At 45.5% G+C, this 18,459-nt stretch overlaps 1 protein-coding gene across 1 annotated transcript in view; it reads left to right on the top strand.

Moving 5' to 3' along the window:
- Positions 1 to 18,459, top strand: part of PLXNA4 (plexin A4) — a 502,367-nt gene that overhangs the window by 474,604 nt on the left and 9,304 nt on the right. Inside the window, exons 26-30 of the mRNA XM_054292393.1 lie at positions 141 to 244; positions 2,615 to 2,714; positions 6,121 to 6,311; positions 8,893 to 9,062; positions 12,388 to 12,600. Of these exons, the coding sequence (XP_054148368.1) occupies positions 141 to 244; positions 2,615 to 2,714; positions 6,121 to 6,311; positions 8,893 to 9,062; positions 12,388 to 12,600 (778 nt within the window). The remainder of the gene's footprint in view (positions 1 to 140; positions 245 to 2,614; positions 2,715 to 6,120; positions 6,312 to 8,892; positions 9,063 to 12,387; positions 12,601 to 18,459) is intronic.

Below are 18,459 nucleotides of genomic sequence, written 5' to 3'. Positions count from 1 at the left end.
CTCTCTTATATTACTAAATATTGCTAAAATTGTCTCAAGTTTCATTTCCAGGTGGGGAAAAAGGCAACAAACACCTGTCTTATTTATTTATTTATTTATTTATTTGTTTGTTTGTTTGGTTGTTTTGTTTCTCCTTGCAGAGTGGCGGCAGACGAGCGGGGCGAGGATGATCCTTCAGGATGAGGACATCACCACCAAGATAGAGAATGACTGGAAGAGACTCAACACACTGGCACACTACCAGGTATCTGTTGGAGAGGGTGGGCAGGAGTTGGGTCTTCTTTTCAGCAAAGCAAAAAGCAAAATATTATTTATTCTCTTGCCCAGGGAAGTGGTGGAATCAGCACTCCTGGGAGCATTCAAAACCTTGTGGATGTGGCACTTGGAGACGTGGGTTGGTGGTGGCTTTGGCAGTGCTGAGTGAACAGTTGGGCTCAATGATCTTAAAGGTCTTTTCCAAACCTTAAGAATTCTGTGGTTTTTATTGTGCTAAGGTGCAGAGGTAAAGAGTGGTTGAGTGGGCAGTAACTGGGCAGAACTCCCATGTTGAGCACATCCTACCCTTGTCCCAGTTATCCTGAATAGCACTAAAGAGAAAGACAAGGGTAGAAAAAAATTCTTCTTTCTCCCTCCCAGGACACCCCTGGTGAGTGGAGGGGGTGAAGAGGAGATGAGGACAACATGAGCAAACATTTCTCCTGCAGACAAACAAATCCAAGGCCTCTCTTGCCCCTTTTCCCAATGTATCCATGGCCTTTTAATGCAGGCAGAGTTCAGAAGGATGGAAAAAGGAAAAATGGAAAGAGGGAGGCTTGATGGCTGGACAAAGGAGGTGGAAAACAGCGTGGCTGGAGAGCATGGAGCAGTGGAGTTGTTATTACAAGGAACTTTTTGATCTTTAACCTGGTCCAGGTGACCTGCTCTGCTTCCCTTCCTCCCTGCATGACCTGAAATTCATAATAGAGGGTTAGAGATGTCTGAAATGTCTTACACAAGTGGTAGATTTAATAAAAAAAAAGTGAAGTTTTGGTCAAAGTCTTCTCCCTTGCAAAAAAAAACACCTACAAAAAAGACCTCATTAAATTTAATCTGATGCTGACGATTTTGTTATTTCCTCCATCACACCTCAGCAACCTCTGTTTCATAACAAGATTATTTTCTCTTGTCACTTAAGAGCTGAGCTGAGGAGGCAGCAAGCAATAATTTGAAAAGGAAACAAAACTTTTACTTCAGATTGATTGAAGCATTGCTGGCTGATTTTGATTTGATTTTTTTTTTCCCCAGACAGAGCAAGGACGTTTCCTGCTTTATTTCATCAACAAACCAGGCATAATTTTCTTCCCTCTCTGTGCTTTTTCTATGTTTTCTTTGCCTCAGGCAATGAGCTCCTAGCTGTATGATGAGCTGGGCCAGGTCCTCAGGAAACATCATTTTCCTGGCTGTCCTGGAGGCTGACACAGATCATGCTGGGACAGACACTGAGATTGCCTTTGCCTCAGTTTCCCCATCTGTGGTGTGGGGCTAAAACTACAAAGAGCCAATAATTGCCTTCCCTGATAGCTGAGGGGCTATTTAATTAGCCTCTGCAGTGCTTTGAAGATGAAAAACTCCATGCAAGTGCTAATTATTATTATTATTATTACACAGACAAGAGTTAGATGTCGTTAGAAGGGATTTTTTTCACCCATCTCCTCTTTATGATGTCTTATTTATCACAGATGTTCCTGATAGGGCTCTTTTGAGCCACAGGCTTGTTAACATTTCTGACATGGGACCCACATGATTTGCCTTGTTGTAGAAACAGAAAGCCTGGCTCCTTTAAAAGAGTCCTGTGGTCCCTCAAAATATTGTCCCACGACATCCTGGACATCAGCCACTCCAACCTGCTGCTTTTCCACCCTCTGACACCACAAAGAGAAAGAAGTTGTGCCTGTCCCTTCAGCCCAGCAGTGCCTTTGTCACAGGGAAGGGTGACAGGATCGTAGTGGAAAATTGTAGACAGGAATTTTTGAACCAGGCACCCAGATGTCACCTGCAATCCAGGAGAAAGCAATGGAACATTTCACATCGGTTTTATCATCCTAATGGAACAGGCCTGTTTGAAGTAGCTCAGATGGTTTTATTATTCTCATGCTCCTTCTCTGCCTAAGACCTTCCCTGGGATGCACCTATTGTCAGATTTACTGGGGTTAACGCAAAAACCACCCCTGGAAGTGTTTAAAAGGCCTCTGGATGTGGCCCTTGGGGACATGGCTTAGTGGTGAACACAGTGGGGCTGAGTAAATGGTTGAACTCCATGATCTTAAAGGCCTTTTCCAACCTAAATGACTCGATGACTCACACTGTCGTCACTGGGCTTTGAATCAGGGCCTGGATGGAGCAGAATCTCCAATTGTCACCACTTGTCCCTTTGTCCAAGTGCAGATTCTGGCTGTGTAACAGCAGCTTTTGTCCCTTTTTATTACTAGACCAACTCAACAAAGCAAGAAATGGAAGCTTTGAGCGTAAACTGTGCCCTGCCTACAGAGACACTGATTTGCAGCTCATGCTGCCCTGGGCGTGGTCCTCAGCCACTTTTCAGAAGTTTATTGACCCAGTCATTTTTGTAATGCAGGTCCCAGATGGATCTGTGGTGGCTTTGGTCTCCAAGCAAGTCACTGCCTACAACGCAGTCAACAACTCCACGGTGTCCCGGACGTCAGCCAGCAAGTATGGTAAGGGTGTGTGTGTCTTGGGTTTCTGTGGTTGAAATAACCCCCAAGGTGTTAGGAAGTCTATTCTCCCAGCTCCACAACCAAAGAAGAAGTCAGGATTCCTCAGCTATACTTTTCAAGGTTGTTTATTTTCTCCTATCTATTCCATTCTTTCTCTGACCTGCTGAGATCTGTCCAGCAGGTCGGATTGTGGCACGGTCCCTGCCCTTGGGGTGGTGTTGGCTTTTTATACTAAGAACTACGTGTACTTTATTTACAATAATTTTCCAATGCCTATCACCTATGTGAGACAGTCTGTCTGTGCTCTAAACCAATCCAGAAGTGTCACCATCACAGCAGAAGATGGAGGACAAGAAGGAGGAGAAGGACAGGACACGCCCAGATTCCTCCATCTTGCCTCTTGAACCCCCATTCTAAATCCCCAAAATTCTACTTCTTCCCCCTGTGATAAATTCACTATCATTCTACTCAAACTTTTGTGGCTTGTAACTCCTCACACAAAGTTGGTAATTGTTTCCATGGGCTAAAATCAAAGGCACAGGTGTTTGTGACTCTGTGCCAAGGTCTCTGAGCCCCCTGTCAGGGTCTCAGGTCCTCCAGGGCAGCCAGAGCAATGTCCTGGGTCCCGACATGTGTGCTGGGATGGACTGGGAGAGCACTGGGAAGAGATCCCAAATGTCACAGTGGTCACCAGACTCTAAGCACCAGTAGAGACAATGATGGGCAGATGATTATTTGGTGAAATTAGGCAGGAGGGGAGGATTTAGCCATCTAAAACTCTGGCAGCTCATTCAAAGTGTTGGTCCAAGTGGTTGGACTGCTCTTGGGAGGTTCTCCTCCCTCATTAATGAAGGGAGGAGTCTGTATAATTAGCTGCCTCCCTCTTAGATCACCAAATGTCACTCTTTAGATCTGAGGTCTTTATCAGCAGATCTCAAGGCAGTGGACTGTTGTTCCCACTGTCCCCATGAGACAGCAGAGTGACACCGCTGTGGAAGGGACACCAGGTGGGAACTCCTCTGCAGGGCCAAACAGGGACCTCCTGAGTGTCACCCACCTCCTCCATACCTTCCTACCTGCACTAGAATTGCATCCAGCCCGTGTCTCACTAAGGTGATGCTGGACAGCAAAGCAAAACATCCCTGATGCACAACCAGGGTGCTGCAGACCCCCTTCCAACCTGAATGCTGCTGTCATATCACTTTATTCATATTTTTAATTTATGGAAGCATCTCCAATCCTCCTTACTCCCTTTATCTTAAAGGAAAGAGCAGTTACTCAATGTCCAGAGGTGCCCCCTTCCTCTTTCTCCAAGGACATAAATGATCCATGAGGCCTTATTAATATTCATCCTCTTTGCCATGTTGTTGCAATTACTGAAAGACACAGTGACCTTTGGAAAGGAAGATTTGAGGGGGGTTAATTTCTGTTGGATTTCTTTAATTCTTTTGCCATTTGATTTTTTCAGGAGGACGGAATAGGGAAGGAGGCAGGGGGAGGAGAAGATGTGGTGGGTCAAAAAGTGATTGTTAATTGCAATTAAGAAAACAGCATCCAGAGAGAAAAAGGATATTCCATCTGATAATTAATATGTAGAGATTGGTAATGCATTAATGAGGCTGATTCAGATCTTGCTACAGAAAGGTGCAACACTTCTGATAATTATGGTTGGAAAAGGCAACATTGCTAGAAGGTCAGGGAGAGGGGAATGCCTTGTGCCATCACACAGAGGCAAAGAGAGGTAAAATTTGGAGCTTAAAAGTATTCTTGGAGAGGAAATTTGTGGATGCCCACCTGGGGTTCTGGCTGATTTCTGCCAAAACAAGATTTTGGAGCAGGGAGTAAGGAGGATGGCTGGGCAGGAATTGTTTGCTTTGAAACCAAGGGAGGGAGGGGAGGCAGCTTCTTATAAATCAGGGGATAAGGAGCTAAATAGGAGATCACATTAGAGACACCATTATTTTTATGTTAAGCAACATGGCATGGCATGGATAAAATATGGGAAAACCAGTCACATAATGAACTGGTTACCAAAAGGAACTGGCGCTACCCCCTGAACCAAAGTGTCTGACAGTGACAGTGCCACTTGCCAGGGAACATGATAAGAGGTAAAGATTACAGAGAGCTGGAAATCAGTGTTTGAGCCTCACTTAATTTAGTAGTGTAGACATTGACATCACACCTGGCTCTGTGACATCACACCTGGCTCGTGGTTGCTGAGCCAACCACAGGGGCAATGCTTTGAAAAACGCACTTGGTGGCACGTCACAAACAGAATTCCTGAAAATCCCAGTGCCAATGAATATGAATATGAACAAGGCCAAACTTTCTCTGGAGAAAGAGGTTCTCGTTTATTAAAATAGCTACAAGGAATGGAGTACGCAGGATAAGCCCAGACACCCACACAGCAAGCCAAAAACAGAACAGTGCGCTACCCCCAAGTGCACTGGGTTCTCCCCAGAAAACAAGTTTCCAAAAAGAAGAACTTTGACCCAACTGAACTTCCCCCATTTATAGCCCCCTTTGAGTCCAGGACTGGTCCATTTTGGATCCGCATGGTGATTGGTTCATTTCCAGGCTTCTCATTGGTGTTGAACGCCATTCATTCTGGACCCATCGTTTCTGCAGGGCTTCGAATGATGGTCAGATCTTCCATCCAATCCCTCTTCAACCTCACCTTGTCCCTCCAGACTACCCTTCCACCAAACCCTGGACCCTTCTCCTAGAACATTCTAATAACCACTCTTAACATAATACAATTAATATAACATAATTAATACAATATAATTGAGCTATACCCTAATTTAACATAACTTAACTTTTACTTATAACACCGAGAGCTGCAGAGACACATGGTGACCCCTGTTTGTGTGTGTCTCTGCAGAAAACATGATCCGCTACACGGACAGCCCCGACAGCCTCTTAACATAATACAATTAATATAACATAATTAATAGAATATAATTGAGCTATACCCTAATTTAATATAACTAAACTTTTACTTATAACATCAAGAGCTGCTGAAACATGTGGGGACCCCTGTTTGTGTGGGTCTCTGCAGAAAACATGATCCGCTACATGGGCAGCCCAAACAGCCTCTTAACATAATACAATTAATATAACACCATTAATACAATATAATAGAACTATACGCTGATTTAACATAACTAAACTTCTACTTGTAACACCAAGAGCTGCTGAGACACGTGGGGACCCCTGTTTGTGTGTGTCTCTGCAGAAAACATGATCCGCTACACGGGCAGCCCAAATAGCCTCTTAACATAATACAGTTAATATAATTAATACAATATAATTGAACTATACCCTAATTTAGCATAACTTAACTTATAACACCGAGAGCTGCTGAGACACGTGGGGACCCCTGTTTGTGTGTGTGTCTCTGCAGAAAACATGATCCGCTACACAGGCAGCCCCGACAGCCTCCGCTCGCGCACGCCCATGATCACCCCTGACCTGGAGAGCGGCGTCAAGATGTGGCACCTGGTCAAGAACCACGAGCATGGAGACCAAAAAGAGGGTGACCGAGGCAGCAAGATGGTTTCTGAGATCTACCTGACCAGGTTACTGGCCACCAAGGTATGTGGTGAGGGCAGGGGACAGGGTGGGTTTGAGAGCGGGGTGGAATTTCTTGCCAGCAAGAAATGAGAGGCCGCTCAAAGGATGCCAAAGTTGGGTAAAAAGAGAGGAACAGAAGGGAAATAGAGCGAGGGGAGAGTTCTAAGCATGTGGAGAAGGAGCTTGAGCTTTGAAAGCAGAGTCCGAAAAGAGACACTGAAAAAGCAAGGAGGAGTAACAATCCAGGGCCATGAGATTGGTGGGGAAAGCACAGCAGGAGGTGCTGGAATTGTCAATTATAGTGGTTTGTAATTTGTACCAAAATTGAGCAAGTGAAGAGCCAGGGCAGGTGCTCAGAGCAAGCTCCAAAGATGTGTCAGGCCTCACAGTCTGAAATGGCTCCTATACCACAAAATCGTGAGTTTTGTGGTAAAAATCCTCCTCCATATTTTCCCTGGGCCAATAAAGACTCTTGTGCTGATGACTTGGAGAGGGTTACATTGACATTACAGTGAGACATGAAAACTCAGCATGCACAGAGAGAAAATACAGATGAAATCAAGCGGGGGCAGAGCAGGGACATCCTGACCTGAGTCTCCAAACACATCCGTAACTTTTTCATTTTCTGTCAGGTATTAATAGGCACAAACACAATTCCATGTGCTCACGCAAATGCTGCCTGAGTTTGCCGTATCAGACACATTTCCATCACTAGTTTAAGTCCTACTTTCCAGATTTACCTGCTCATTTATTCCTCAGCTCATTTTGCCTCTGATGTCTGGCTGTCCCTGCAGCCCCACTCAGGCTGGCTGAGCTGCAGAGGGATTTGGAGGAAAGGCAGCTTTGTCTTTAGCCCCTGGTCCATGCCCCATTCCCTGGCATCAGGAGGCTTTTATGGATCACACAGCATGTGAAAAACGTTGAAAAAGGAAAGTGTTGCTCCCCAGGGCTCAGGCCCCAGCTGGTGTAGACCAGCAAGCATTGGACTGATGCTGATTTATGTTGTCTGGGGATGCAGCCCCTACCCCACCACTGAACTGCTTTTGCTTTCTGTTCTAGGTCACAAACTCAACACTTGGGTTGGGCTTTTTTGTTGGGTGCTTTTTTATTGTTATTGCTCTTTTGTTTGGTTGGTTGGTTTGGTTTTGGGATTTTTTTTTGGGGGGGGTTGTTGTTGGGGTTTTTGGGGGGTTTTTTGTATGCGTTTTGTTGGTTTTGGGGGTTTTTTTTGTTGTTGTTGTTTTTTTGTGGAGGTACCTGGAAAGCAGCTGCAAAACCTGCACAGCAACAGAAAGAGTGGGAAGGTTGGGGTTTTATTGTTTCCCCTCTTGGGCTGAACAATTTTCTTTTCTCATTGTGGCCGTTTGAGGGAGGGAAGGGGAGAGAGCAGTTGCTGTAACACAATCCCCAGGAAGACTTTGTTAAACTGACAATGATTTTTATTCTGGTAAATCCCTGACCTCTGATACCCAAGAGCCTCTCCCCTAAAAGCCTCAAAGGTTTCTGTGGCATTTGTGAGGGTGAGCATGTAGAGAACTAATTCCCTGCAGGAACTGAACCTGAGGGCAGCTCTCCCATGTCAGACCAAGAGGATTTCCCCTCCTGAGCCCTTTCTGAGTCAGATGTGCTGCAGGGCTTTGTTCACCCCGCAGGAGTTCACACAAACAAAAAGTTTGCCTGCCTCTGTTTGTTTCCCAAAGAATAAATCAGGTGGTGAATCAGCCAGAGACACCAGCTTTCTAATTAAGTGTTTGTTAGCTCTAGGTAAACTTGAGCCACTCTGGTGGAACCCGGGGCTTTGTTTCTAGAAAGGAGACATTTCTTCCCTAGGTCCTTGGAGAAAGGGCAGAGTTTTATCTTGCAGGAGAGGAAATTTTTCATAGCAGGGGATGTTTGTTGGAGATTCAGGTGATTTTTGGTTATTTTAGCAGCTGTGGTGCTAAATAAATGCTTTGGTGACAGAGAAAACGTGCCCTGCCTGGTTCCATCCCAAACCCAGCCTAGAACTCCTCAGCTGTCCCCTCCTCCAAGCCTGGCCACCCTCAGATATTCCAGCTCCTCTCATTCCTGCTAAAAGTCAATTGTCCTCACAAGGGTGACTCCAAGCTCTCAATCTGAGATTCTTCTGCCAGTGGGGAATAAAAGATAAAGAGGCCTCTTGGGAATGAAGTTTGTGTTATTTAGGACACTGGTCACACATTAACCACCCACCTCTCTAGGTTCTCTTGTCCTTTTTGCCTCTGTGACACCTTCTACAGACTTCTCTTCCCAGTTTAGATGGCCCTGGGTGAAAGCCAGCCTGGAAAATGGCTAGGTTTTGTCTCATGGATGCATTAAAGCACTGAGGATGGGATGCAGAGAGAGGAATCTGTGTGGAAATGAGGTGTAATGGTTCTTGTGATGATAAACTTTCCTGCTTCAAGACATTTGTATTGAAATTCCCAGATCGTGTCACGTTTAACTGATATTAGATGGCCCCCAATTTTCAATCACACCTTGGTTTATCCACAGACATACCCTGTCTTAGTGGGGTACCAAAATTCAACATCCTCTGCCCACTTGTACCTCATGCTCTTCTTTCCTTCCTTCCTTCTCCCACCAGGGCACCCTGCAGAAATTTGTGGACGACCTCTTTGAGACCATCTTCAGCACTGCCCACCGTGGCAGCGCCCTCCCCCTGGCCATTAAGTACATGTTTGATTTCCTGGATGAGCAGGCAGACAAGCACAACATCCACGACCCACACGTGCGGCACACCTGGAAAAGCAACTGGTGAGTGAGAGAGACAGCCCAGCGCAGCCCAGCATGGATACTGGGCTGGAAGGAGACCAGAGGGAAGTGTGGTTGGCATCTGGTTGCTGGAAGAGCTGAGGAATCTGGTGTGGGGCTCAAAGGATGAGGCTCAGTCTGGCCAAGCCCATGGAGAAGTCGGAAGATACCAAAATCTAAAGGATCAGCACTTTTTGGCTAAACGGGTCCCAGATCGCCCTGTATTACATGGAAATGGCAGGATTTGTGAGGGATTTGATGAGGAAAAATGAAGTTTTTAATTGCTGCAGTGCCCAGGCTCTGCATAGGAATATGCAGAATATGCCCAGGCTCACATAGGAATATCTAGGGAGGCACAGGAGAGTATTCAACACCAGTGCCTTCATCTGCACTGGGTGTTTTAATTCCCAGCCCTATTTGTTTGCCAACACAGAGGTATCTCATGCCAGCTGAGAATTCTGAGGTACCCAAGACATCCTCAGAGGATGTGGAGCGCCCACAGGAGATTTGTACCCTCCTGGGTAGAGGCCAGGAGAGCATCTCCAATGGTGCTAGGTTTTTAAAGGGTCTGGAGCTGGATGTGAGCGTTCTTTGGAGTGAGTAACAAAGGGTGACATCAGTGGCAAAGTGTGACATCAGGGACAATGTGTGACATCAGCCCCCTGCTGCATAGGAATATGCAGAAGATGCCAGAATATGCCCAGGCTCACATAGGAATATTTAGGGAAGAATGGGAGAATATTCAACACCACTGGCTTAATGTGCACTGGGTGTTTTAATTCCCAGCCCTATTTGTTTGCCCACACATGGAGCTGGATGTGTGTCTTCTTTGGAGTGAGTAACAAAGGGTGATATCAGTGGCAAAGTGTGACATCAGGGACAAAGTGTGACATCAGTGACAAAGTGTGACATCAGCCCCCTGCTCCAGCTCCTCATCCCTGCAAAGGGACAGTGGGAAAAGCCAGGATCGGTGAAGAAAATTCTCCTTTCTGCTGAGTCTCCCGGTTGGAAAGAGCTCCCTGGGGAATGGCTCCCTCCCCGTCTCCTGTGCAAACACAGGGACTATAAAAGGAGCAGCAGAGGAGAGCCGTGGGGCTCCCAGCTCATGCATTTTTTCCTTTTCCCAGCCATGCAGTTGGCAGATCGTCACAGCGCCGGTGACATAAAAAAAGAAACCCCATGCACCAAAGAGGCTTTCAACTAATGAAACATTAGCATATTATTAACATTATCTGCGGCGCTAATCTAAGGCTGATTGCAGCCACTCAGCCTAAATGAGCAGGAGGTTTATTTAAGGGGGGAGGGGGGAAGGCAGAGCGTGTGTGTTTGTGGGAAAAGGGGCAGTGTGAAGAAATCTGTTCAATCAGATCAAATTAACTCAAAGTCACATCACAGGGCTCCTTTATTCCCAGCCAGGGACATCGTCCCCTATCCCCTCCCCACAGCCAGGCACACATACACACGCTCTGCTCCTCACCAAACACCTGCACAAGGACTTCTGCAAGGTTCACCCATCCACCTCATCCCCCCAGTGATGATTCTCCATTCCCAGCATAAATTCCCAAAACTCCATCGTGTCTCATTGACATTTTTTACTTATTCTTCCCTGAGACCCTGTGGAACAGGCTGTCCAGAAAAGCTGTGGCTGCCTCATCCCTGGATTCTTTAAATCCAGGTTGGATGGAGCTTGGAGCAACCTGGGATAGTGGAAGGTGTCCCTACACCTGTATAATCTTTAAGGCCTGTTGCCACCCAAAGCACTCTATGATTCTGTGTTTTCCAGCATCTCCCTCTTCCCCTGAACTTGGCTGACCAGATTCCCTTTGTGGGGCTTTCCTCACATTTGTTCTGTAATTTTGCTGCTCAGGAGAACACACAGGGGTTTAGGAAAACACAGTGTCAGGAAAGTTGTTACCCAAAATCCATCAGGTTCGGGGATGAGTTTTTTACAGTGTTGTGAATGCAATCAGCAAATGGGAGGAACTGGGGAGTTTGTCCTGAATATCAGGAGAAATCTTTAAGCTGAAAGATGCAGAGAGTGAAGGTAGATTTAGCAATCTGCCTGAGAGAGACACAGGGGCTGGGCTCTGTGCTCAGTGACACATCCCAGCTCCTGGGCCTGATCACTGCAGTGCATCTGCCCTGACAAAAGGCTCCAGGCAAAGGCTGGAGGTACCTCATACATGTACCTCAGGGCATCTCATACAAATGAGCTGCTCTTTGGAGGAAAAGGGGGAAAAGGGCTTTGGGTTGCAACGGGAATAGCTTTTCCTTGGTTAGGGCAGATATATTTTCATATCAAAGGCTGTGGTACTTGTTTCCCAGCTCCTTTTTTTTTTCTTTTTCCTTGAGGCAATGGGGCTTTCCCTGTCATGTAGCAACTGCTTGCTGCTCAGGGTACTGAGATCTTATGCAGGCTCAGGCTGGAGCAGCAGAGAGTAACAGGACATATTGTCCTACAGGGTGTGCCATGAGCATTCCCAGTCTCCACCTGGGAGCTCTACCTGCCTCTTTTCCCATGGGATTGCTGTGAGAGCTAAAAGCCAAGTCCCTCAATGACAAATGTGTAGAATCCCAGAATGGTTTGTGTTGGAAAGGATCTTAAACTCATCAAGTGCCACCTCCACCATGGCAGGGTCACCTTCCACTATCCCAAGTTGCTCCAAGCCCTGTCCAAGCTGTTCTTGGACACTTCCAGGGATACAGGGGCAGCCACAATTTCTCTGGACAGCCTGTCCCAATGCTTCATAACCCACACTGTAATAATTTCTGTGGGTTCAATGCCTGTCTTCATCTGGTGGAGCAACCAACAGGGTCAACTTTCCATTGCAACTTAACACAGAGAGATTCAGAGTGTTTGTCATCATCACCCAAATTTTACTCCAAATAATTTATGGGCACCTTCAACAAGATTGTATTAAGACTGAAAAAATCTGCCTTGTAAGGATTACAGGGACAAAAGGTGATGTCTCTACCATCCCTAGACTTGGTAGGGGATGGATTCATTTTGTAGCAATGTTTATCCCAGAACCTTCATATCCAGATCCAGAGTCTTTGTCATCATCACCTAAATTTTACTCCCATTAATTTATGGGTGCCTTCAACAAGATTGCATTGACTCTAAGACTCACAAAATCTGCCTTATAAGGATTACAGGGACAAAAGGTGATTCCTAGACTTTGTAGGGGAGGGATTCATTGCATAGCAAAGTTTATCCCAGAATCTTCATATCCACAGCCCAATCTTTGTTCCCCACCCTCCATTTGCTGCTGTGGTGTCTCCTGTGAGCTGTGCCCTGACTGTGTCCCCTCTGCTGCCCCTCCTGCAGCCTCCCCTTGCGGTTCTGGGTCAACATGATCAAGAACCCCCAGTTTGTGTTCGACATTCACAAAAACAGCATCACCGACGCCTGCCTGTCCGTGGTGGCTCAGACCTTCATGGACTCCTGCTCCACCTCAGAGCACCGCCTGGGCAAAGACTCTCCCTCCAACAAGCTCCTCTACGCCAAGGACATCCCCAGCTACAAGAACTGGGTGGAAAGGTGAGTTTCAGCTATGCAATGATGTCAGTTCTTTATCTTCTTTTTCTGCCTGGGTCAGGATTCGGATTAAATGCTCAGAGACAGCATTTTGTATTCAGACTCAGATGTTGATTAATTCTTATCTATGTTACAGTCTCACGAGCTGTGAGTTCTACAGTACTTTAACAACATACAAAATGGTCCCATATCTATCTCTACAAGGCCTTTTAAGGATTATTAAAAATTTTAAAAATTACACCTAAATTGTTTTTACTTTTAACTCAATAACTGACCACCCATGCCCACAATATGGATTTTTTTATCCAATTACACAAAACCACCCAAACCCATGGAAAGAAGGTGAAGAAGAAGGACCAACCACTACCCTAAACCCTCCATCTTGCTTTATATATATTATTATATTCTAAACCCTCAAACTCTGAGTTTCCCACCCTGTGATATCACACACTTCTGTTCAAACGGCACACCCACAATCCCAGCGCTATCATTGAATTTTGGAACCTTCTCCAGGCCTCAGGTCAGTGCAGTGTTCTCTTGGGGGTCAGTGCCTGGCAGCACAGAAATTCTGAAATTCTCAACGCCCAGGGTTCCAACAGAATCACATAAAGTGACACAACCAAGCTCTGCTTTGTGGGTGGAGGTAGGAGGCAGCATCACTGTTGCTTTTGGAAACTGCCCTTGGGGCTTTTTTGTCTCTGACTTTTACTTAGTAGAAATCTCCATGTCAGCCTTTTATTCGTCTACCTTGCAGCAGAGATGGAAATTTAACTAATGGTGGGAGTTGAAGGTGTTTGCCATCATGGTTTCCTTTGAGGAGAAACTCTTGAGAAGCGGCAGAGGGAGGAAGGAAGGGGAGGTGATGTGTATGAACCCTGGGAAGCACCCGGGCTTCTCAGCCTTTCCACACAGGCCTGGAGTGGTTTTCTGCTCTCAGCACCATTGTGACAGTCCCCACACTGTCTGGATCCCAAGGGATTTATAATTATCCCCCAGCAAATTCCCTTGGAGGTTCTTTTGTGAGATGCCAGACAATTGACTGGCTGCTGACTGAAGCTCTGCAGGTATTTTATGTCAGGTCAGAGGTCTTTCCAAGCATTTTGTCCACATTCCCAAGACCTGTGACTGTACTTCCATCTGCTGTACCAAGGGTCAGTGCCTGGCAAAGCTGCTCCACGGGGAATACAATCAGAACATCTCTTCCTGCAGCATGTTGGGGCCTCATTTTCCATAGGGTTTCCCCCAGGACAAGCAAACAGCACATCCTGTTCTTCATCCAGCAGGAGCTGAGCTTTGCTTTCCAATATTCTGCACTTGCCTGGCGTTATTGACAGGTTTGGGAACTGCACAGATGGAGAACAGTTGCTGCTCTGTAAATACAAAGGCGGGTTTATCCTACAGATCATTCCTGTGCACTGCATCCAGCTTCCAGCCTTGATTTCCTCTGAATGACTTCCCAGGCATGGCCTAAAATTGACACCATGTCCTGCAGGCTGTACAAGGCCTCTGCTGCTGCAGACACCTCACACTGGGCTATAAATCCCTGTATTGCCTTTGCTGGGGATGGTTTTCTCTCGTTTTGTGACAGGAGTGTGGCTGATCAAAGAGCTCCGTCCCCTACTCGGCACGAGGCAGCTTTTTTTCCCAACAATTCTCCCATTGGTCTGTGATTTGTCTGGACAATTATTTTTAGACGTGGTTAAACACTTCAGCAAATGTCGTTTCTAGGCAACCTGCAAGGCTCTTATGAGCTACCTTGCTTAATTATGACCTACTTTTGGTACCGTGTCCAAGTTTCTTAGAATGTATTGAGGCTGATTGCTGGATTGACCTGGATAATGGAAAGCAAGTGTTGGAGGTTCCATTTAGAAATCAAGTTTGCACCCACAGTGACCCAAAGGTGTCATTCTCTAGTGATGCTTTAGCAGCAATCTATGTGTTTGGGCTGTTTCTGTAGACAAATAATGGTTTTCATCTCAAAGGGGTTGATTTTATCCTTGGAGATGCTACATGTGAGTGACAAACTGAGGTATTTAAGTGGAGAATGGGATATTTCCTGATCAACAAACATCTTTTTTTCTTTTTCTCTTTTCCCTCTGGATAAACAAAAAGCTGCAGTTTCCATTTTGTTTTATTTTTTTCCAGTATTGATTTCACTTTACAATTTTTTGGAGCTAAATCCTGGTGCCCAGTGATCTTCAGCAATAGGTGCTGCATTTCCTTGGAAGTTTTCCCAAACAACTGGGTTTGCAAACGTGGTACATAACACCTCCTGCTGCTTGTAAACAGCCCTGGATTCCTGTCCCCAGCATGTGCTGGGTTGTTATCTGCACTGATGCCTGTCAACTTGAACTGAAGCCCAAGGGGAGACTGCAGGTTTTGGAATATGGTTAGAGCTTCTTCCTTGCTTTTATTTTTGTGTGTCAGTTCCACTGACTCAAGGCAGTGGCACCTGGATGCTCTGGGAGATAAAAGAAAAAACCTATCAGGGATGAATAAAATATAATTTGAGTTCTACCCCGAGCTAATGAATTCCTTCTCTCCGTTCTGCGATTGTGCTTTGAGGGAGTTTTTTCCAAATCCAAAGGCTTCCAGTGCTGGTTGGAGCTATTTCTGTAGTCAGCATCAGCTGGAGATGGCATCCTTCAAGACCACTAGACTTCTTCAAAGAGTGAATCAGGAGATAAAAAGTCAGGGAGTTTAAGAAGTGGTTGAGTAAATCAGAAAAACCTGAAATCAAACAAACTTCTTTGAGAAAGAGGAAACTCTAAGAGGGTTAATTAGTCAGTGGAAGATTGTACCCAACTTGAGGCACTCTGGATTAAAACATGCCTCGATTTAGAGGTCTGGAAATGAAGCTGAGCTGGGTTACTTCAAGCTATTTCTTTTTTTTCCTTTCCTTTCCTTTCCTTTCCTTTCCTTTCCTTTCCTTTCCTTTCCTTTCCTTTCCTTTCCTTTCCTTTCCTTTCCTTTCCTTTCCTTTCCTTTCCTTTCCTTTCCTTTCCTTTCCTTTCCTTTCCTTTCCTTTCCTTTCCTTTCCTTTCCTTTCCTTTCCTTTCCTTTCCTTCCCTTCCCTTCCCTTCCCTTCCCTTCCCTCCCCTCCCCTCCCCTCCCCTCCCCTTCCCCTTCCCCTTCCCCTTCCCCTTCCCCTTCCCCTTCCCCTTCCCCTTCCCCTTCCCCTTTCATTCTCTCTCTTTTCTCTCTTTTCTCTCTTTTCTCTCTTTTCTCTCTTTCACCTTTAGGACTCACAAAACCCAGAGCACGGAATGACCTTGGCTTGAGAAGGAGGCAGGGATGAAAGGACTTCTCTCCAATCCTTCAAACATTTGTTTTCCACCTGGGAATGTGCATTGGGAAGGGAATAGTTACAGCTTCTGGCCTCACCAGTTGACCACAGGGTGGTCAACTGGAAATTTGATTCCAAAAGATTTCAACAGCAAGATTCTCAGGAATCTTCACTGGTTTTATTTGTTTGGCTCATGTTTTAGCGTGGGATTTTCTCATGTTTTCACTTACTTCTTTGTGGTGAGGCAAGTGTTGCCTTCGGAATTGGGATGCATGACAATGACTAATTAAGACATTTTAAAATTTACCAATTTTTGTAATTTCCTGTCGACTTAATGGAAAACTATATAAGAAATGGACATCTTGCATGACATTTTGGGAGGTTGGTTGTTTCAGTGCCCATTTCTATAATTATTCAAGATAGTGGATTTGCTGACAACAGCAATAGAAAGATTATTTTACATCAGTTAAATTTAGTTGAAGATGCTCCCTGCTCATTGCAGGGGGGTTGGACTAGATGACTTCTAAATGTCCCTTCCAACCCAAACTATTCTGTGATTTTATGAAAGTCCTTTTATAACATTGTTGGAAGCAGAGGTGGACTGTGCCTGCTGAAGCAATCCAGCTGACAAATTCTGGCTTTTGGGAAAAAGCAGGTTCCCTGTTCAAATGGGACACAGAGAGCTGGAAACACGTGGCTAAAAAAGTGTCCTGGTGCAGGCACATCTTGGATTTCCTGCTGAAGAACATGAGGCCTGATGAGGCAGGACAATTAACCCAGGAAATTGGGACAGGCTATTTGGCTTTTGTTGAAGCCACCATGAAGAGTCAGGCTGTAGTTCTAAAACAAAGTGGAGGCTTTTCAATTATCATTAAAAAAAAAAAAGGAAAAGAATGGTAATGATAGAGCAGAATCTCATCTGACTTCAGTTAGTAAAACTCCATAGGCTCTGCTGAATTTACATTAGAGCAGCTTCAGATCTGCATCTTTTCAAGTTTACTTCAAATGTCCCCTTTGAGCCTGGAAATCTGGAGAACTTGGGAGCATTTGATGCAATCCCCAAGCAATACAAAGGGGAGCCTGTTCTAATTGGGACTGTCTCATTAGCATTCAACACCACACTGAAAAATGACAAAGGGCTGTGGCTGACCTTTCATTTCTCTCCATGCTGCCAAGCTTATGATAACACTTGTTTGAACTTCATTAACACCATTTAATTGCCTGCATCACAATCAATATGATGTTTCCCTACTGAAGCCTGGCACGGAGGCAAGGATGTGGGAGACTGAAAAGGGGCAGAGCACAAAAAGCAGAAGTCAAAGATTTTTTCCATTTCACACTGGTGCCCAAAACACCTGCAGGGCTGCAAGGAGAGGATCTGGTGCTCTTTTTTTTTTTCCCTCATCCCTGCAGGGACTCTGTCTCCTTTTGGCTGCTTATTGTGCATTGAAAAGGGCCCCTCTAAGAAAAACTTAAAGGAGACATCACAAGTGTTCTTAACTTAGGAGTCATCCAATGAAGACCGTTCAAAATAGGTTTGCCAGGTTCATGATCAAAAGAAGCTTAAAGTGATTTGATATGTGGTTTCAGAATTAGAACATTTGCATTTCATTGTGTTAACCTGGGTGCAAACAGTGCCTGACACAGCTGGTGCTGCTCCTGATGCCATGATCCCATCTACCTTTTTTCCTTAAAAGTACAGATACTTTTAGGATAAGGGGGAACAATTTTTAACTAAAAGGGAGAGATTTAAGTGAGATTTTTGGAAGCCATTCTTTACTCAGAGGGTGGGCAGGCCCTGGCACAGGTTACCCAGAGCAGCTGTGGCTGTCTCTGGATCCCTGGCAGTGTCCAAGACCCAGTTGGATGGGGCTTGGAGCACCCTGGGACAGTGGAAAGTGTCCCTGCCATGGCAGGGGATGGAACAGGATGATCTTTAAGGTCCCTTCCAACCCAAACCATTTTTGAATCGGTGATTCATTCAGCAGCTATGATTTGCATCCCATTAGCCTTTAGATGTCAAGGTCTAGGTCTTGTTAGGAAGAGCTTTATGAGCATGTTTGGAGTACACAAAACAGACATCCTGTACCCATTTGGGATTTCACCTAGCCAGTGTCAGCCTGGTGTTTTAGGGCTCTCAAGTCACTGGGAAATCTCTACCTGTGCAATGCTTGTGATGTCTGTTGGCCACTTTACAGCTAACTTTAGAAAGAAAGACAAACTGGACCAGTTTAAAGCAATAAAAAGTTGCATGTACCTTAACATTGTGAGTTATTGAGGTTTTAAGGAGAAACTCTGAGGGCTTTAAAAAAGAGATGTGCAAATCCTGGCTCTGCTTTAAAAAAATGAGTTTTCTGTGCCCCCTCTCTCTCTGCTGGAAGGAAGGCTCAAGAAGTAGCATACCAAAGGTCAAGGCAGGGGGTGTTGTCGGTGGAGATAATAAAAAACAGTGCTGGAAGGGGCCTCGGGAGGTCAACCCGACCATCTCCTGCCTCAGGGCAGGATCAGCTCTGTCTAAAGCCGTCCTGACAGATGCTTGTCTACCCCCATCTGAAAGGCCTCCAACAACAGAGCCT

This window comes from Melozone crissalis, unplaced genomic scaffold (assembly GCF_028551555.1).
Source record: "Melozone crissalis strain CALT ecotype California unplaced genomic scaffold, PUWL_Pcris_2 ptg000110l_1, whole genome shotgun sequence".
NCBI lineage: Eukaryota > Metazoa > Chordata > Aves > Passeriformes > Passerellidae > Melozone > Melozone crissalis.
The sequence above is the reverse complement of the archived record's forward strand: the minus strand, read 5'-3'. Positions and strand labels throughout refer to the sequence as shown.